Consider the following 20,030-nt stretch of genomic DNA (forward strand, 5'->3'; position numbering starts at 1 on the left):
ATTTTTTTTTTAATGGACTAATAAAGCTAAAAAAAAAAATACAGGCAAATTTCTGACCTATAAGCCCTTGTTCAGCACAGGGAAAGAACTCAAACCCTGCACATGATGGCTTGAACTGGTTCTGTTGGTCACTCAGGCGGCTCCAGTGGAGAGGCGGTGGGGTTGAGACCCTCGGAACAGAGAGAAGAGACGGGAATGAGCAGCTTGTGGGAGCCGCTCCTACGGTCGGGGATGTGTCCCACCGAACTGGCTGCTCCTCAGCTGGAAGTGGCCCCTGGGAGCCGCTCTGGGTGCCCATCCGTGGGAGCCCCCGGGGCCAGCGAGAGCCGCTCCCGCAGATCCGATCTCCGCGCCAGGCCTGCAGCTCCCGGGAGCTCCGTGTTTGGGTTTCCATTCAATATTCCTCGGCTTCGGTCTCCAAGGCTACACGCCAACATCCAACCCCTCCTCCCACTCCTGTTTTCAAAGAAAGAAAAACACTGTGAAAAGAGGCTGCAGCGATTTCTGGGCAGTTTTCAAAGCAGAGGCAGCGTTGGGAGCTGCTCTCCCCGCGCTCCCCGCGGGCCGAGATTCCCGGGCGCTCCATCCCCGAGCAAGGGGGAAAGCACCTCCCCTCGGCAAGGGCAGGGTGTGGGGAGCAAGCAAAAGGTTTTAAGGAAAAAATGGGAGTTTGGAGTATTATCTACACGGGGCTTCATTCAAATCCTTCTGCAAAAGCTGGGTTTTTTTTGGGATTCCATAGTCCTGCTCTGGAGCTGCGCTGGCCCCACTCCCTGGCCGAGGAGGGTGCGGGGTTGCTGCCCTCAGCTGTGGCCGCTTTTGGGGCTCTCGTTCATTTCTGTTCCCGTGCTCAGAGAATAATCTGCTTTTACCGGCCGGATACTCCTGCCCTGCTGCGGCACAGACAGAGGGACAGCCTTGGGTGCCCAACCAGCGCCCAGCTGCTCCAGCGGTGTCACAGCCCCAGAGCCCGCCAGGGACCGCCATCCCACAGCGCCACAGAAATGGGATATCAGGGGATAGCCAGGTGCGTGTGCAGGGGAGGAAGAGGAGGATGAAGAGAAGGAAAAAGAGGAGATAGGAAGGTGAGGAGGAAGAGGAGAAGAAGGGCGGCACCCACTAGCTCACTGCAGTGCGATCTGTCACCAGGCTTGCTGGATGCTGTGACAGAAGCACCTGCAAAGAAACCAGACTTAAATCTGGTTTATGTTGCTGTAATTATGTTACTAGAAAACACAGAATACATCTCAAATTCTGGTGGTTTATTTTCCACTTTTGTTGGAGAGTTTTGTCCCAACGCGATGTTCCCGTGCTCTCTCTCCGTGTGGAAGGGTTTCAGTCAGGTTCTCCCTGCGTACACCCCCGGTGAACTCCATCCAGCTCTGATTTCCGTGTCGCTCCATCCGCATTCCTGCGGCGAGCGCCCAGCGCGCTGCGGGGCCGGGAGGAGGGAGCTGCTCCCCCGGTGCCCCCGGGACAGGCCGGGACAGGAGCGCTGTCCGGGAGCGCAGCAGCCCCGGGCATTTCGGGCAAAGGCAGCAGCCGCGGGGCACGGAGCGAGGAGCGGGGCTCCTCCAGGGTTGCGGGTTATTTCAGTCCCGAGGTGACTCACGCTGATCCCGGTGTGACTCACGGGGAGCTGGGGCCCGGGGCTGCTTGGGGGCACGGCTCGGCACGGCTCGGCGTGGCACACTTGGCACGCAGGGTTTTTCTCACGCAGCCCCGCACTGGGAGCGGCAGGGCGGCCGCGCCGGACCCGCGGCTCAGGGAATCGCCTTTCCCGACCCCTCCGCAAGTGCAGCACTGTGACACCAGTGTTTTATGGGGAAAGTTGGATTAAATAAATGATTCCCGCGTGTCGGGTGCTGAAAGGGAGGCTCAGCCCGGGCCGTGCCGCTCTCCCCTGGCGCCGCTCGCCTGCAGCTCGAGCTTTGTGACACGTCTGAGCCCCAGCTCCCGGGGCCGCATCCACCACGGACAGGAAAACGAACGGACTCTGCTTGGCCCAGACCCCGCACTGGGAATCAGCTCTCCTATGGCCCGAGTAGCCTGGAAAACATTGCTTTTCCAGCAGCGCTTTCCAACAAACACCAAATCCTACAGATTTCTTCTTGGCACCGACCGAAGCATTTTTACAGCGACTGATTTTTCTCTGTGAGATTCAGAGAAAGGCTGAAAGGCTGCTCCCGCTTCCAGGAATCCCGGCGAGCACAGGTCGTTCCCTCTCGGGACAACGCTGCGCAGGCACTGCCCGCATCCCACCCCCTGCCCGCCCCCGCCCCGGGGCACCGGGGGAAGCCCTTCCGTGGCCGCAGCCGCGGCTCGAGGGGACAGCGGGGACGTCCCGCGTGTGGCAGAGGGTGACGGTGCCTCTCCACGGGCGGTGGGTGCGTGGCCGACCCTGGGTGCTCCGTCCCGGCCCCGGGGATGCCGCCTGCGCTCTCCGGAGCACCGGGATGTGCCGAGCCGGGTGCGCCCTGCCGGTCCGGTCCGCTCGGTTCCTATCGATGCCAGTCCATGCCGATCGGTCGGTGCCAGTCCAGTCGCTGCCGGTCCGTGTCACGCCAGTGGATCGGTGCCGTGCCGGTCCGGTCCGGTTCGGTCCGCGCCGCGCCGGTCGGTGCCGCTGTGTGCCGTGCCGGTCCGGCCCGTGCGGTGCCGGTGGGTGCCGCGGGGATGCGCTGCGCTGCGGTGGGACCGGACCCGTGGGAGGCGGCGGGGGCGGCCCCGCTAATTGCATAACCGGGACGTCAATGCCGGCGGGAGCGCGGGGGAAGCGCGGGAAGATGGCGCCCCGCGCCCGGCCCCCGCCGGGCCCCGCAGCCCCCCGGGCCCGCGCCCCGAGCGCCCGCTGAGCGCGCCGGGGGCACCGCGGTAAGGGCGGCGCCGGCCCCGCCGCGGGCACCGCGCGGGACGGGCGGGACGGGCGGGACGGGCGGGCGGAGGCGCCGCGGCCGCCTTTGAATGAGCCAATGGCGGCGGGGCCGCGGTCGCCGCTCGGGGCTGCCCGCGGCCACCCCCGGCAGGTGCCACCGGGGCGCGGGGGACGCGGTCCCGCTGCTGCCCGGCCCCGGAGCGGCGTGGGCGCTCCCGCGCGTGTCCGCGGGGCCGGGGGGAGAGCGGCGGGAGCCCCGGGGAGGGAGCGGCGGCGGCGGAGGGAAGCGCGGGGGTCTGCGGGAGCCCCGGGGGCGCGGAGCGGAGCTGCCGCCGCGCTCGGACGCGCTCCCACGCGGGAACCCGGCGGGCGCCGCTGCCGGGACGGATCGCGGCTGGTGAGCCCCGGGCTCTGCCGGGAGCGGGATCGCTCTGCCCTTCCCGGGGCTCCCGGGGAGCGGGGAGTCCTCAGGGATGGCAGGGCCGGGCGGAGCGGGCTCGTGTCGCGATCCGCGGCACCGGGACACGCGTGGTGCCATGAGGCCACACGTGTGGCCGTGACGGGAGCTCCAAGGGGAGAAAAGTCCCTTTCAAGTCGTTTCCGTGGTGTCCGTGGGGATCGCAGCTCTGCTGTGCGTGGTTTCTCTGCCTCCTGCGCCCCAAACCTCGTGGCGGTGACATTTGGCCGCCTGGGTTCGCTCGCTGTGGGTGGTACTGGCACATCCCTGCTCCGGCAGCAGTCCCGGTGGTTTGGGAGCCCGCAAAACTGCGCAGAAATCGTGATTTTAAAATCACAGTACATTTAAAGCTTTTATTCCTTATGTGCCCCTTCCCAAAAGGGAACCACGCGGACCTGTGGCGTGTCCCGCTGCTGTGGGAGCCTGTGGGGGGTTAAATCCCTCTTGTTCACCAGCAGCAAAGATTTTGGCTGCTCCCTGGATTTCGTGGAAAGGAACCGCCTCGCCGGCTCTGCTTTGCAGTGTCCTGAGCCCCTGCTGGTGGGGCTGAGCCGCCTCCAGGCTCGGTCCTGCCGGGCAGAACGCTCAGGGATGCTGCCGTGCCGGGGGGCGGGTGCCAGCGTGTGTGTCCCCTGCAGGCTGTGCCGATGGAGGGCACGGAGCTGAGCCCGCTGATCCGCGATGTGTACGCGGCCGCGGGCCGTGTCCCGCAGGCGGCGCGGAGGGGCAGCGGCTGCCGGGAGCTGATGGTCCGGCTGAGCGAGGGGCAGTACGTGCTGTGCCGCTGGACAGACGGGCTCTACTACCTCGGCAAGATCAAGAGGGTAACGTGGGCACCCCCGGGGAACGGCAGAACCCGAAGTGGTGCCGGTGCCAGCGGAACCGGTGCCGTTCCCTGGCTCAGGGGGTGCTGGCCTATGGTGGCTTGGGCGTTTCGGGTCGGCGTCCTGCCCCGGGGTGTCACACCCCAACCCGAGTGCCCGCAGCCCGAGGGACAGGACCAGGCACCAGGGAAAGCAGGGACGTGCTGGGAATGGGAGCTGACCCTCAACCCTTCTTCTGCTCTCCTCTGGCAGGTGAGCGGCTCCAAGCAGAGCTGCCTCGTCACGTTTGAGGACAACTCCAAGTACTGGGTCCTCTGGAAGGACATCCAGCATGGTGAGTGTTTCTCCAGCCGCCTTTCCCGCTGCCGTGCAGTGGGACCTTTCCCGGCAGCACGGGGACGTGGCTGTGCCACCTCTGTCACCCTGGTCCCACAGCCGGCGTCCCGGGCGAGGAGCCCAAGTGCAGCATCTGCCTGGGGAAGAAGTCGGGCCCCAGGAACGAGATCCTCATCTGCGGGAAGTGCGGGTTGGGTGAGTGTGGGTGTCCCCTCCCTGGGCCCTGCCGTGCCCGCCCCGGGCGAGCCTGGCCCGGCCCCGCGGGCTGATGCCGGGCTCTCCGCAGGTTACCACCAGCAGTGCCACATCCCGGTGGCGAGCGGCGGCGAGGGCCCGCTGGGGACGCCGTGGTTCTGCCGCCGCTGCATTTTCGCGCTGGCCGTGCGGGTGAGTGCGGCTGCTCCGCGCTCCCGCTCCGTGCCCGGCACAAGGGGCAGGACGGGGTCCCAGAGCGGCCCTGCTGACCCCGGCCCTGCCTCTCCCGCAGAAAGGGGGTGCCCTGAAGAAAGGAGCCATTGCCAGGACGCTGCAAGCCGTGAAGATGGTGCTGTCCTACAACCCCGAGCTGCTGGAGTGGGACTCCCCACACCGAACCAACCAGCAGCAGTGCTACTGCTACTGCGGGGGACCCGGAGAGTAAGGGCAGCCTGAGTGTCACCAGTGGCTTTGTGGGGACAGCAAGGGCAGCCTGAGTGTCACCAGTGGCTTTGTGGGGACAGTAAGGGCAGCCTGAGTGTCACCAATGGCTTTGTGGGGGAAAGGAAGATGGGATCAGGGTGGGGATGTTTGATCCCAACCTTGCAGGGCACTGCCCTGGGGCCAGCAGCTTTGCTGCCTCTGCCATCTGGGTCTCTGTTTGCACAGACACACGGGTTAGGGACACACTTTCTCCCCTGGCTGGGGTCTGTGTCTGGGAGGGGACTGGGGCAGTGGCTGCCACATGCTGCCCTCACTGTCACCGTTGTGTCCCTGCCCAGGTGGTACCTGAAGATGCTGCAGTGCCACCGCTGCCGGCAGTGGTTCCATGAAGCCTGCACCCAGTGCCTCAGCGACCCCATGATGTTTGGGGACAGGTACAGCCCTGCTGGGCATGGCTGGGGTGGCTCCAGGGGGGACCCATGGGCACACCCCAGCTCTGTGTCCCTGACCCATCTGACACTGCCGTGGATCAGGTGTCCCTGTCCCACAGAGCCCCACCCCCCCGGCCTTGCTGTCACCATTGGCCCTGTCCCAGCTGTCCCAGGCCCTGCATGGCTGAGGATGATCCTTATTCCCAGCCTGTCCCTGGTGTTTTGCAGGTTCTATGTGTTCTTCTGCTCTGTGTGCAACCAGGGACCAGAGTACATCAAGCGCCTGCCCCTGAGATGGTGAGGAACGGGCTCTGCCTCCTCTGGGATGTGCCCAGGTGGCTCTGGGACACCAGGCTGGCTGATCCCTGCCAGTGCTCAGCTGCAGGCAGTGTCCCACCTCCCCCCAAAGCTCAAGGGATGCTGTTCTGGCTGTGGCATTCACTGGGATACACCTCTGGGCCGGGCTGCTTCCCCTGTGAGGTGTGGGAAGGTTCCACACTTGGTGGGTTTGGAGGGTCTGGGAGCTGTAGTGGCACTGGCAGAACGGGGCATGGGGGTGGCACCATCCTGCCAGGGCTGCTGACCCTGTGCCCCGCTTTGCTGCAGGGTGGACATCGTCCATCTCGCCCTCTACAACCTGGGTGTGCAGAGCAAGAAGAAATACTTTGACTTCGAGGAGATCTTGGCCTTTGTGAACCACCACTGGGACCCTCTGCAGCTGGGGAAGGTACAAACACACCTTGGGTTGGGCTGGAGAGCAGCCATGGGAGTGAGAAATGTCACCCCGGCTTGTGCAGCACTCAGCAGGGCAGCTCCTGCTCCAGAGGAGTTTAACGATCCCCTTCCTCTGCGCTGGGATTTTCCGTGGTGGAGTGTCAGACCTGACGCCTTTCCCAGCGGGAGCTGGAGCTGGGAGAAGCACCCACACCACCAAACCTGTCCTGGGGCAGGACGGGGCACTCCCCGAGGGCAGCGCTGCCAGACCTGGGTGGCTCTGGCCGGGCCTTGGCTGCCTCCGTCCCTCCCTCGCTGCCCGGCCTCGGGCAGGAGCCGAAAGGCGGAGTTCGGGTTCCCCCGTCTGTCTGGATTTTGCATGAGCAGGGCGGGCACTGAGCCCTGCGTGCCCCTGTCCCGCAGCTCACGGGCACCCCGATCTCGGAGCGCGGCCCCCACCTCCTGAACGCCCTCAACAGCTACAAGAGCAGGTGAGAGCCGGGCGGGATGGAGCCGGAGGATGCGGGATGGAGCAGGGGGATGCGGGATGGAGCAGGGGGATGCGGGATGGAGCAGGGGGATGCGGGATGGAGCAGGGGGGATGCGGGATGGCACAGTGAGGATGCGGGATGGAGCAGGGGGGATGCGGGATGGAGCAGGGGGATGCGGGATGGAGCCGGAGGATGCGGGATGGAGCAGGGGGATGCGGGATGGAGCAGGGGGATGCGGGATGGAGCAGGGGGATGCGGGATGGCACAGGGAGGATGCGGGATGGAGCAGGGGGATGCGGGATGGAGCAGGGGGATGCGGGATGGCGCAGGGTGGATGCGGGGGGATGTGGGATGGCGCGGAGTGGATGCGGGATGCTCCCGTGCCAGCCCGGCTGAGGGCTCTGCTCCCTCCCCTCCGCGCCCAGGTTTCTGTGTGGGAAGGAGATCAAAAAGAAGAAATGCATCTTCCGCCTGCGGATCCGCGTCCCCCCGAACCCCCCCAGCAAGGTGCTGCCGGACAAGGCCCCCGGCGAGGGCGAGGGCGGCTCCTGCGAGCTGAAGAAGAGGGGGAAAAGCAAATACGCCCATAAGGACAGGTGAGCGGCCCCGCTGGCCCGGCGGGAGCAGCAGCAGCAGCAGCAGCGGCAGCAGCAGCCCCCTGCCCCCCTCACTCACTCCCTGTCTGCAGCCTCCTGCCGCGGCAGCTCCAGCAGCAGAAGCGAACGCGGCGCAAGAGGGCCAAGTTCCTGCTGGAGGATGCCATTCCCAGCGTGAGTGCCTCGCCCCCTCCTCTCTGCCCGGCCCTGGGCTGCCCCAGGGGCACTGCCCGGCCCGGGGCTGCCCGCAGGTTTGAGAGCTCCTGTCCCTCACTTCGGGGGGTGTCTCAGCCCAGCCACTTCCAGGGCAGGATAACTCCGTGCTGCTTTGGGAAGGAGCGTGGTGGGCCCGGGCAGGGGGTGCCAGCCGCGGGGCGTGGGCAGCACCCCTGTGCCAGGCAGTGAGGAGTGAGCTTGTTTTTGTGACAGAGTGACTTCACCTCGGCCTGGAGCACCAACCACCACCTGGCCAGCATCTTCGACTTCACGCTGGACGAGATCCAGAGCCTGAAAAGGTCTGTGCAGCCAGAGCAGGGCTGGGGTGGGGCAGGGGTGCTGCTTGTGCCAGGCAGGGGCGATGCTGCATCCCAGCCTGTCCCATCCCACCCCATCCACAGTGCCAGCTCAGGACAGACGTTCCTATCGGACGTGGACTCCACAGATGCCACCAGCACCTCAGGCTCGGCCACCACGAGCCTCTCCTACGAGTCCAGGTGAGGACTGTGCCCCTTGCCCCCTTCTGGAGGGGTCCTGGTGGCATGGCCAGGGAGGCGAGGTCCTGTGTGTCCCCTCTTCATGTCCCATCCTGAGGAGCTTTTCCTGCCTGTGCCCCAAAGCGGGCTGGGGGTCCCAGAGTGGCACTTGCTGGGGGTGCAGGATCGGAGCCATCAGTCCTTGCTGGGCTCTCCCAAATGGGATGGAGCCTTCCTGGCTCCCTCCAGAAGCCAGCCCGGGCGGGGCACATTTTGGGTGCCGCCCTCACTCCTGCCCTGTGCCCTCCCGGCAGCCGCAGGACCGTGGGCAGCCGCAAGCGCAAGCTGGCAGTGCCCGCCTACGCCTCGGGGGCCAAGCGGCGAGGAGGGGCCGAGCTGGGCGGGCAGCGCCCCGAGGGCAGCGAGGCCGCGGCCGGCCCCGAGCGCCCCGACGACGGCATCGACAGCCACACCTTCGAGAGCATCAGCGAGGACGACTCCTCGCTGTCCCACCTCAAGTCCTCCATCAGCAGCTACTTCGGGGCCGCGGGCCGGCTGGTGTGCGGCGAGAAGTACCAGGTGCTGGCGCGGCGGGTGACGCTGGAGGGCAAGGTGCAGTACCTGGTGGAGTGGGAGGGCACCACCCCCTACTGAGCCCCGCCCGCCCCCGAGCCTCTCCCGGAGCCAGAGCAGAGGAGATCGGGCTGCTGGGGAAGGCCGAGGCACCGGAGAGGTGCTGGTCCCTCCCCGCGGGGGGAGGCAGCGCCCAGGCAGGCAGGGCTGCCCAGGAGTGAAACCTGAAGCCCTGACACTCTAGTTTTTAATGCTAACGATTTTTAGTTCCTTGGCTGTGTTTATGCAGAGCGTGGCCCAGCCGTGCCCTGCTGATGGAGCCCGGGGCTGCTCAGAGCACTGAGGGGGTCCGGCCCCTCCAGAAGGGTCCCCCTGGCACAGCTGGAGCAGCTGCTCGGGGGGCACCCCCTGCTCACACAGAGGGACCTCGGCCTGTGCCTGGCACAGCCTGGCTCCTCCCGCCGTCCCAGCCTGACCGAGCAGCAGCTCCTGCTGCCCAAACACCAGCCCCTCCTCATCCCTGGGCTCTCAGCTCATCCCTGTGCCCTCGGGAAACTGGGGACAGCTCCCGGGGTTTTCCACCTCGTCCTGAATCCATTCACTGAAGGAATGTTGTTTGCTTTAGATGGGAGGAAAATGCCCCAAGCCCAGCCCAGGTGTGGCTGTTGCAGCCGTGGGGCAGATGGGCTCTCACCCCACAGCCTGGACTGTGTGTGCTGCTGCACCAGCTTCATCTCCCTGCTCTGACAATCATGATCTTGGAAGAGATCGTCCAAAAAATCCTCCTTTGCCTTAAAACCACCATGGGCACTGCACAGAGCGGAGCCCAGGGCCTTTGTTTCTACAGGAATCTTCATCCCAAACGTGCCAAACCAGCAGACAAACCAAAAAAGGCTGAGGAGGGCAGGGGGGCAGGGGCTGTGCTGGGTCCCTGTGGCCATCCCTGTGTCCATCCCTGTGGCCTCCTGGCTGTGCCTCTCTCGTAGTGCTGATGTTTGTGAGCACTGGGCTTGATTTGTCTGCAGGAGAGAAGGAGCAGCCCCTCCTTTAACAAAGCAATACTGCCAGCTAGGGCAGGAGCAGAGCAGTTGGCTTCTAAAAAATATTACAATATCAGATAGATGTGTTAGATTTTTATCCTTTAGAGAGACAGAGAGATATTTTAATGTCCTCCTCATCTCTCCCCCATCCCACTGTGGCTGTCCCAGGGGATGGAGGCTGGGCCATGCTGGGCTGTGGGGTCCTGTCCTACCTGTGCTTGTGGGATCTCACTCATCCACAGCAATGTCCCTGTCCCTTTGGGACAGGGGCTGCCAGGTCCCCCCATCCCTGGCAGGGAGGGGTCCAGCAGCTGGAGAACTGCCTGTCCTGCCTTAGCTTTGTCCTTGAAGGATCACTTCAAATATTTCCCTTTCTTAGTGCCTATGGAGCCCTTCCAAGGGGCTGCCAAGAGCTGTGCCAGGGCTGAGCAGGGTTATCCCAGTGGGAGCACCCACAGGATGTGGCCCTGGCTCCTCTCTGCTCCCTCCCTGTTCCCTCTCCTTCTCTCCTGGCTTCTTGCAGAGAATTGAATGTGGAGCCTTTAAAAGTATTTTTGTTGCAGAGTATATTTTGCATTCGCTGTAATAGAGGTTATAACAACTCTGTGCACCTTCTGATTTCTGAGTTCAGGTTGCTGCTTGTAAGCACCTCTCGTTATACCCGAGTTGTAATTAATATGTCTGATGTACAATTAAAAAGTGGGGTTTTTTTCAAAGTCACTGTTTTTTTGTAGTGTGAGCATTATTGGGTTGGGGTGCCCAGTGCCCAGCACGGGTTGTGCTGCTGGGCTGTGTTCTGTGCCAGCTGAGGTGTGCAAGGCCAGGACAGGCCTTTCCTCCTGCCCAGGTAAGAAACTCCTGTTTATTCCCTTCCCAGTCACATAAATACCCCAAAAATGTTCCCTAAATTATGTCCCAGAAACCATGAACATGAGGATCCTTTTAGAAAGCTCAGCTTGGCAGAAAGCTCAGCTCAGGTGGGGTGGGGACACAGTGCCAGCAGGACCACGAACAGTGCAATGGGGAAGAAGGTGAGGGAGTAGAAATCTATTTTTAGGCTGATGGGGGTTTTGAAGTTTATAATGAATTTTCACTCTCAGAAGGAGTGGACGTAGATTGCTATTGGGATTAGGCTGATTGAGAAGGAGGTTTTGACTGTGTTTGTAATTGTGCTGGGGGGTTCTTGAGGCTGTTGGGTAGAAGTGGAGATAGGTGGGGGTGGAGAGGGTTACTAGGGTTAAAAGTATGAATGTGTTTAGGACTAGTGAGAGGTCCATTACTTTCACTTGGACTTGCACCAAGATGAGTGGCTCCTAAAACCACTGGATTACTCTTGTCCTTTATACCACTGTCTGTGGTCCTGCTGGCACCTGGGCTCCCTGAGCTGGCCCACCCAGCTCATCCCAGCTCTCCATGACAGGGAGAGCTGAATCCTGCTGGGGTTTGCTGGGGTTTGTAGAGGTTTGCTGGGGTTTGCTGGGGTTTGCTGGGGTTTGCTGAGGTTTGCTGGGGTTTGCTGGGGTTTGCTGGGGTTTGCTGGGGTTTGCTGGGGTTTGCTGGGGTTTGCTGGGATTTGCTGGGGTTTTGCTGGGGTTTGCTGGGGTTTGCTGGGGTTTGTAGAGGTTTGCTGGGGTTTGCTGGGGTTTGCTGGGGTTTGCTGGGGTTTGTAGAGGTTTGCTGGGGTTTGCTGGGGTTTGCTGGGGTTTGCTGGGCTTTGCTGGGCTTTGCTGCTTCCCCGGGCTCTGCAGGGCTGAGCCGCCAGGGGAGGGGGTGCCCGGCCGGGGCACATTGGGGCACATCGGGCAGGATGCTGGGGGCCCAGGCAGGGTCAGGGCTGGCTGTGGGGACACACGGCACCGCCAGGCCACGGCTCCCGGCTGGAATTCGCTGCTGACAGCCCCGAGTGTCCTGACAGGGGCATCTCCGCATCCTCACGCACAGCTCTGGGTGCAGGCAGCTCTTCCCCAGCTCAGCCTGGGCCGGCTCCGGGCTGCCCAGCGCTCCCGGAGCTTTCCCAATCCCGAGCTCCTGTGCCACAGCAAACCCCAGAAGATAAAAGCTGCCTCGGCGCGGCTCCCCAAAAATGAGCCGCTCCCCAAAAATGAGCGGCACTTTGCGCCTCTCAGTGCCGTGGGACGCTCTCCTCCATCCACCGGAGGTAGGCAGGGTTCCCCTGGTCGATGGGCAGGCTGATGATCTCGGGGATTTCAAAGGGATGGATGGATCTAAAGTGGAAACAGGCGCGGAGGAGGAGCGGAGTCAGGAAGCCGCTCCAGCCCTGCCCGGCCCTCCCGCACTTCAAAGCACCCGCGGCTCCTCTGGGCCACGTGGGAATTCTGCTTTGGCTTTGGGGTTACCGCAGACTGCCGGGGCTGGCCCCAAGCTGCCAGTGCCCCCCGCTCGGGAGCTGCAGGAAATCCTGTCAGGGAATGATAACCGGTGCGAGGAGCAGCGTCCCTCCTCGAATCCAGCCCAGCAGTTGATGTTTCTGCCACCTTTTCCTTTTTGCTGGTGCCATCTCTGGGTTTTTCTGGCTTGTGAGATACAGCAGGAGCACTTAACCCCCACTGGGTGGGATGGGGCTCAAGGAACCCCCAAAGCTGGAGCAGGAGGGGACAGCCTACCTTGGATGGGACACCCAGTGCTCCTGCAGAGCCAGAGCCTCACCTGACGTAGTTGGACAATTCCTCTATTCTGGACGTCCTTGTTTTCACCAACTGTGGGGAGTAAAAAACAGAACAAACCCCAGGGGAGATGTGAAGGGATGGAGGGGTCCTGGTGTGCAGCATGGCCAGGGTGTGACAGGAGCTGTCCATGCACGGCCAGGGTGTGACAGGAGCTCTCCCAGGGCTCCTTCCCTCCCAGGGATGATCCCAAACCCAGCAGATTGGTGCCACCCTTGGGGCCTTTTGCATCAGGGATTTTTGTGATGTAGGGAATGATCACTTACCAGCAGTATTTCAGTGGATTCTTCCAGTTCCCCTTTCCAGAAATATCTGGATTTAAAAGAAAAGCAGCATCAACAAATCCAGCTCTGCTGCAGCCATGCCAACCCTCGGGTTACTGTCCCTGCTTGGTGCTTTTTGCACGTGGCCATTTCTTTACAAAGCGGCTCGAGAAGCATTTCTGGCCCCAAAACTGCTGAGCACACGGGTGAGCACCCCAGATTTATGGACAGGAGCCTCCTCCAGAGGATTTGCCCAGGGGGACTGGCAGGGCAGACTGGCTGGGCTGGGGTGTCCGAGCGTGGCTGGGGGACGGGGCCTGCAGGGAGGCTGAGCTTTCTTCCTCTCTTTCCCTGCAGGAGAGGAGCTGCACTTCTCATGAGTCAGATGTGACCTTTGAAAACATTTCCGCTGCCAGGAGCTGTCCTGATCTCATCTGCCTGCAGGGGAGGGCTCCGGGCAGGGCAGGATCCTGGAGCAGGATCCAGCTGGAGCTGCAGGAGCAGCTCTGCTCTGCCCCTCTGGGCTTGTAGGACATGAGGGGTTAGGGGAAGAAGGGGTTGCTGGGTTTGCCCTCTGGGTTTGTAGGAAAGGATGGATTAGGGGAAGAAGGGGTTACTGGGTTTGCCCTCAGGTGGGATATGGGGTGCACTGTGGGATCCCCTCCTGAGGGAAACTGGGGTGGGATCTGCTCCTCACTTCTGCCGGGGGTTTCTGTGAGGAAAAGCTGTTTTGGGGCTTTGAATCCCTCCAGCAAGTGCAGTCCCTTTGCATGGACAGCTGAGGACACCTGCAGAGCAGGGCTGGGCCTGTTCCAAGGTCAAACCCGCTGTTCCTCCTGCCTGAAAAAGCTGCTTCATTTTGCAAAAGCCTCTTCTGGTCCCTATTTGGCTGCTTTTTCGAGTCTCTAATAACAGGCACCACGTCCTCAAGACCATAAACCCTCAATTGCTGGATGTCTGTGCAGCCAAGTGCCCAATAAATGAACGAGCCCCACGGGCAGCCAGAGCATCTGCCCTCCTCAGCGAGCACAGTGAGCCTCATCCCCACCATCTGCAACAACAAACACACCCAGCAGCCTCTGGAACCGAGCTCTGTGTCCATCCCCCCCCTCCCTCCCTCCCTGCAGAGCCCAGCTTTGCTCCTCCCGTGGGGAATGCCCAGCACTACTCACAGGGCCGAGCTCTTGGGCAGGATGTTCACACAGGCAGCCAGCCTCCTGTCCATGATGGCCCTGGGGGACACAGGAGGGCACTCAGTGCCAGCCCAGCCCACAGCTCACCCCAGCCTTGGGGACATTCCCTTGTCAGCTTTGACACTGGAGACTCTGAATTTTGGGTTACTTATTACCCTGAGAAAACAAAGGTGAACTTTGGCTGGAGATATTTCAGATCAGGCCCTCCTGGAGGGCTCTGGGACCCTCCCTGTGCTCAGGAGGGACTTTGGGGCTTGCTCCTGGCCTGCAGGACCCTGCCCAGTGCCAGCCCCGTGTCCCTCTGGCTGTGGGGTCACCAGGGCAGGGACTGAAATGTGGGACCACAAAAACCCAGCCTGGCTCTGTCTGCCACTGTCCAGCTGTGCCCCTTCCTCCCAGAGCAGCCTGAATGTGCATCCTTAATGAAAAACATCAAGGTTTTTCAACCCAAAATATCCTAGAAGGCTGAAGCCCAGATAGATTCCCTCCCTTGGGCTGCCTCCATGAGTTGAGGGCTGTTTGTTATTGCAGAGCTGCTCGGGAAGAAGCGACACCTCAGAGATTACAGAGCACTGAAACAACCTCAGGGAGGAGTTTTAGAAGAAAGGAAGAAGGATTTAGAAGAAGGATTTTTAGAAGATTTTTAGAAGAAGTGTTGTGTTTGGTGACCAGAGCAGCGTCTGGCCCTTCTCACAGAGGTGGCAGCTGTCCCTCAGGCAGGGCACCAGTGACCCCACCCTTGGTTTGCCTCAGCACTGGTTTGAGGGGACCATGGCTGGAGAGGAGAAGCTCCCCAGGAGGCTCAGCGCTGTTTGGGCTGTGTGCTCCCACCATGTGCAGGCAGGTCCAGGCACTCAACGCTCCTGGAGCATCTTGAGTTAATCTTTGGAGCAACAGAGTGCAGCAGCACGAGCAGAGCCACCCCTGCTGTGCCTGTCATGTCACACATGGCACAAATCAGTCTGGATTTGCTGCCTGCAACTTGCCGCTCCTTTAGCACAGGAACCTTTTGGTTTCAGTGCTCTGTCCCCATAAATTGAGATCCTGAGATCCTGAACTTGGTCCCAGCAAGATGAGCAGCAACAAGAGGCCACCAGGGGAACAGAGAACATTGTGAGAAGCTGAATGTGATCTGTGGAAAATGTCTGCATAATACATGATCACTTTGGGTTGGGTATTTAATTGTGTGTTTCTTTGCTCTGAAGTGAGACAGATGAAATATTAATAAGCAGAAAAGCAAAGAAAATGATAAACACAAATCTAAGGCAGCAGTGGGGGCTGGTGGGGTGCTGGGCAAGCTGGGTGAGGTGCAGTGGCCACACCACTCAGCCAAGGGGGTCAGCTCCCCCCAGGACAGGCAAGAAGGTCTTGAGATGCTGCATTCTACCTGCAGCTCTTCTGCTTTCCCAAAGCTTGAACCCCTTTCCCTTGAACCAGTGGAAAATTTCCTTGCAGACTGATCCATCTGAGCGAGGGCTCCACTGAGCAGTGCAAAGCAAGAATAAACACAGGAAAGGGAGTGGGGGAAAATGAGTGTAGAAGCCCTGGGTCATCCCCTGCAATCAGGGCTCACTGCTCCCCGTTCCAGAACAAAGGAATAATTACTCCACCAGTAAAACCACAACCAAAGTACACATATCTCAGCAAGGGGGAGTGATTTATCTCCTCTCCCTTCCCTGCAAGATGAGCAACAAAGAGTGGAAAGCATTTGCAAAGCTGTTAAGATGAGGCATTTTCAGGAACTGAGGCTCTTTTCACCAGGTACAGTTGCTCCAATTTTTTTTAGGAGACATCGAGCAGAGCAGACATAATTCTATTTGAGTTTCTCAACACAGTTGCAGTATTTAAGGTGACACAAACTCCCTTTCAGTAGCCTGTCAGTTCCTGAGCCCTTTGCTGAGATGGAGGGGTTTTGGCAGCAGCAGGGCAGCAGGAAAACAGCACAGGAGGTGTTGCAGGAAACTCCACGGTCCATCATAAACACTTCCCCAGGCAACACGGGTTCAGTTCTTTGAACAGACCATCCATTGAGGCAGGGCTGACAGATGTGTGAAAAGAACTCTGCACGCAAAACATCACCCAAAGTGTCTCATATATTGAAACAGAAGGAGAAAATCGAGGAAAAGCCCTCATTCCCTGGAGTTTGCCTGGTGAGCAGAGTGGTGCCTCAGAAGTGTTTGTTGTGGACCCTTTTTCCTTTATTCTCATGTCAGAGCACTCTGCTTGGTCTCTCTCTATAAATATCCCTCCTGGCATTTTGTTGTCTGTGCTGTTCTAGGGAGGAATAAAGGATGTGGCAGGTTGGAACTTAATCCACCTGAGAACCCAGAAATTCAGAGTCACGAAAATGGGTCTGGAAAACACAAGGCAGTGAAACGCATTGAGAATTGCCTGCTGTCACCATGGCATTGACTCCAGAGGCAAATGCCAGCTTTCCTCGGGACACAGCAGCTCTGGGCAAGGGCTTGTGGTACACTCAGTGGAAAGCAGCATGGATGGGGTAAATCCCAGAATGGTTTGTCTTGGGAGGGACCCTAAATCTCATGTCACTGCCATGACAGGGACACCTTCCTCTATCCCAGGTTGCTCCAATCCCAATGTCCACCCTGACCTCAAACCCTGCCAGGGGTGGGGCAGCCCTAGCTGCTCTGGGCAGCCCGAATTGCCAAGGAGCAATGCAGCTTTGCTGCAGCCTTGCAGCCCCTGCAGCAGCCGGGCAGGGCTGGCGTGGCCGTACCTGGCGATGTCCCTGGCGATGCGCTCGTTGAGGCAGGTGACAAAAACCACCGAGTGCGTCCCGGGGACGGAGCTGCCCGTGAGAGCCGAGTGCAGCTGCAGAGCCAGGCCCCGGAGCAGGGGGTGCAGGAGCACCAGCAGCGCCAGCGCCTCGGAGAGAACACCAGAGGAGGTGGCAGGTGAAATATTGCACTTGGGAAAACAGCATTTGCATTGTCTGGGGCTGGAGGGACATTCCTCAGCACTGCAGGAACCAGGTAAATGGAATTAACTAATTTATTAATTGAATTATTTCAATTTAACCGGTTAAATTGGATTAAGGTGAGTGCTCAGGTGAGTGAATTAAAATGAGAACCTGCTCCTAGGGGGATTCATTCCCCTCCTAGAGGGCCGATCTCATGCTCAGGGCAGGAGAGGGCACTTTTGAGGCTGTATCAGCCCAGGGCTCGACTGTGGGAGGTCACCCCCAGACCAATGGGGGCTCCAGACCCCAGCCCAGCAGCCAGGACTGGCTTTCTGCAGGAGCATAAGGAGGTAGGACATGGAATGGGGAGGTTAATCTGGAGTGCTGGGGAGCAGCTGAAGGATGGTGCCACTCTGGGCTGCAGCGCCTTCCCTTTGTCTTTTGTTTTGTTTTTGACATAAACAGCATCTGGCCCTGGTTCAGCTGCAGTGATTTAAAAAATGCTAAGAATATATTCCTTTTCCCCCTTATTTCCACCCTCCTTTTTCCTCTGAAAAACCTGCCGTTACAGCACTAATGTAGAAATTTCTCCTTTTTTTTTTCTTTCTTTTTTTTTAAATTGAATTAAAAATCTCTCTTGCCACCACAAAGCCAGGAACTCCTTTCCATTTGGAAAATGACTGATGTGCTGTATTGCTTGTCTCCTCTTTCCCGATCCATTTGAGGAAATTCTTTATTACCACAAGACTTGTCATCCTAATTTTTAGAGCTCCTTCTGTGCTCCTTTTTTCCCCACTAAACCATTTAACAAATATTATGCAACAAATCCCAGAAGCTGCTCAGTGAGTTACAAGCCAAACAGAGTTGTGCTGCTGTACCTATTTTTCCAGATTAAAATGTAATCATGCTCCTTGCTCAGGGAAAAAAAACCAAACATCCAACCTGTTCAGCCTGATGATGATTAATCTTGTAAGATGTACGTGCACGTGATGAGGAAATCCCCAGGATCAATTGTGATTGAATATCAGTACAAACATGAATGCTACCTTGTTTTGTTTTCTGGTGTTTCCCCACCTTTTTTTTATGAAAAGGAAGATTTTCCCCCTTTTTCTTCCAGAATAATTGTATTTGCTAAGGGATGGTGCAAAAAAGAAGTGAAACATCAGGATTCCTGCCTGATAAACCAATCAAAGTAATGATTGCCAAAATACTGAAGTGAAAAAACTGAAAACACCCCTGTGAGGATTTAAGAACTTCACTGAAAAGCACAAAATGCCAGTTTAGTGCAGAGAGACTCAGATTTCTGCAACGCTTCTTCTGGCTTTGGTGAGCTATAAACACCGTCAGGTTTAGAATCGCCCTGCCAGGACTTTTTGCCTAGTTTTGACGAGATTCTGTTAAAAAACCCCAACTGAGCACAACTTGTGGCAATGCTGAGTGTAAAAAAAACTTGCAAATTTCCTTTTCTCCCAGCAGACACAGGGAGTGCACCCCTCCTGCACGATGGTTTTGGGGAGAGGTTTGCTAGCAGAGGCACACACAGATATTTCCATGGTTGCTCGGTGTGGGTTGGGGTCTGTTGTGCTCCCCAGGGAGTGTCCCATGTCCTGCATCCCCATCACAGCCCCGTGTCCATCCCAGCCACGTGTCCATCCCAGCTGTGTGTCCATCCTCATCCCAGCCCTTTGTCCATCCCCGTGTCCATCCCATCCTCATGTCCATCCATCCATCCATCCATCCATCCATCCATCCATCCATCCATCCATCCATGTCCATCCATCCATCCATCTATCCATCCATCCCCATGTCCGTCCGTCCCCATGTCCCTCCCCATGTCTGTTCCCATGTCCATCCATCCCTGTGTCCATCCTCATGTCCGTCCCTGTGTCTGTCCACCCCCCTGTCCGTCAATCCCCGTGTTCGTCCCAGTGTCCGTCCATCTCTGTATCCATCCATCCATCCATCCATCCATCCATCCATCCATCCATCCATCCATCCATCCATCCATCCATCCATCCATCCATCCATCCATCCATCCCCGTGTCCGTCCCCGTGTCCGTCGGTCCGTCCCCCCGCACTCACCAGCATCGCGGTGCCGCGGCCGGGCCGGGCCCAGCCCTGTGCAGCGGGGGGCAGCGGGCAGCGCTGCCTCGGCCCCTCCATGCCCGCCGGCCCCTCCACCTGCTGTGCCCGAGCCGGGAGCGCCGCCGGACAGCGCCGCCGGCTCCTCCTCCTCCTCTCCTTCCTCCTCCTCCTCCTGCTGTCCTTCCTCCCGGCCGGGGCCCGCCCGCCGCGGGACCGGCCAGCGCGGGGTCCGCTCCTGCCACCGCCGCCTCTGCACCTGCCGGGCTGGGGGCGCAAATACCGGGGCTGGGCACCCCAAAGTGCGCTCAGAGCCCCGAGCTGGTGCCAAAGTTTCCAGGCTGTCCCTCAGTGCCAGCCCCGGAGCCATCCCGGCGCTCTGAGACGCGCTGACCCATTTATCCCCTTTGCTTCCATTTCCCTGTCTATAAAATTGGTATTTCCTCAGATCTCGTCTGTTTGGGGCTCTGTGGATGGAAACCGCCGGGCAGGGGCTGTACCCAAAATCTCCCGAGGGCAGAGCCGGGCGCTTTGTCCCCCGTGTAACTTTATTGTCCCCCGTGTAACTTTATTGTCCCCCGTGTAACTTTATTGTCCCCCGTGTAACTTTTTACTGTCCCCCAGTCTGTCCCCACGATCTCTCAGAATTCCCTCCTTGCCAGCCTGCCGGAGCCGCCTGTCTGTCACAGGTTTATTTGAGGGAATCCTGCGCAGAGCTGGAAGCACAAAGTTACAGGAGTTATCTGACAGCATCAGTTTGTTTGCAAAACGCGAGAAAATGAGGGGCTGGCACGTTCTCCGCGCCGGGAGCTGCCCCGGGCACACACCGGGATGGGACCGGCTGTTCCTGCGCTCTCGGGATCGGCGCTTTCCCTTCCCGAACCACATAAACGCCGTTTATGGCAGTTTCGCAAAAAACGGCGACACCGAGCACCGACCCCCACCCCCCTCAGGGGATGGAGACCCGCCATGCCGATGGGACCACGCCCCCTCATTACCGAGGGCACGCCCCCTCATTACCGGGACCACACCTCCATCAACGGAACCCCGCCCCCTCATTAAAGGACGCCCCTCATTACCGGGACCACGCCCACATCATTACAGAGGCCACGCCCCCTCCGCGCACAGCCAATGGGGCGGAGCCAGGGGGGCGTGGCGCGCGGACATTTTGTTTACATTTTGCCAGACGCAAAGGGCGCCCTTAGCAACGGCGCGGCGGT

At 59.7% G+C, this 20,030-nt stretch overlaps 2 protein-coding genes across 3 annotated transcripts; one reads left to right on the top strand and one right to left on the bottom strand.

The window, feature by feature from the left end:
• Nucleotides 1–2,836: 2,836 nt before the first annotated feature.
• PHF19 (PHD finger protein 19) lies at nucleotides 2,837–10,384 on the top strand. Of its 2 annotated transcripts, none has more exons than XM_030961726.1 (15): nucleotides 2,837–2,874; nucleotides 3,971–4,156; nucleotides 4,409–4,490; nucleotides 4,592–4,687; nucleotides 4,779–4,879; nucleotides 4,980–5,128; nucleotides 5,470–5,565; nucleotides 5,791–5,859; nucleotides 6,169–6,289; nucleotides 6,700–6,767; nucleotides 7,193–7,363; nucleotides 7,456–7,537; nucleotides 7,793–7,878; nucleotides 7,981–8,076; nucleotides 8,370–10,384. In XM_030961726.1, exons 2-15 carry the CDS (start codon nucleotides 3,980–3,982, stop codon nucleotides 8,707–8,709), a joined length of 1,734 nt encoding a protein of 577 aa, XP_030817586.1. In that variant the 5' UTR covers nucleotides 2,837–2,874; nucleotides 3,971–3,979; the 3' UTR covers nucleotides 8,710–10,384. The 2 variants fall into 2 exon arrangements, with proteins under 2 accessions (XP_030817586.1, XP_030817585.1); XM_030961725.1 differs by lacking the exon at nucleotides 2,837–2,874 and adding an exon at nucleotides 2,973–3,026.
• A 999-nt stretch (nucleotides 10,385–11,383) lies between these two features.
• LOC115910995 (protein CutA homolog) lies at nucleotides 11,384–18,904 on the bottom strand. Its single transcript, XM_030961624.1, has 6 exons — nucleotides 18,811–18,904; nucleotides 16,546–16,694; nucleotides 13,788–13,847; nucleotides 12,619–12,664; nucleotides 12,336–12,385; nucleotides 11,384–11,893 (listed from the first exon to the last, which is right to left on the bottom strand). Exons 1-6 carry the CDS (start codon nucleotides 18,889–18,891, stop codon nucleotides 11,791–11,793), a joined length of 489 nt encoding a protein of 162 aa, XP_030817484.1. The 5' UTR covers nucleotides 18,892–18,904; the 3' UTR covers nucleotides 11,384–11,790.
• Nucleotides 18,905–20,030: the final 1,126 nt, after the last annotated feature.

Source organism: Camarhynchus parvulus, chromosome 17 (assembly GCF_901933205.1).
Source record: "Camarhynchus parvulus chromosome 17, STF_HiC, whole genome shotgun sequence".
Lineage (NCBI taxonomy): Eukaryota > Metazoa > Chordata > Aves > Passeriformes > Thraupidae > Camarhynchus > Camarhynchus parvulus.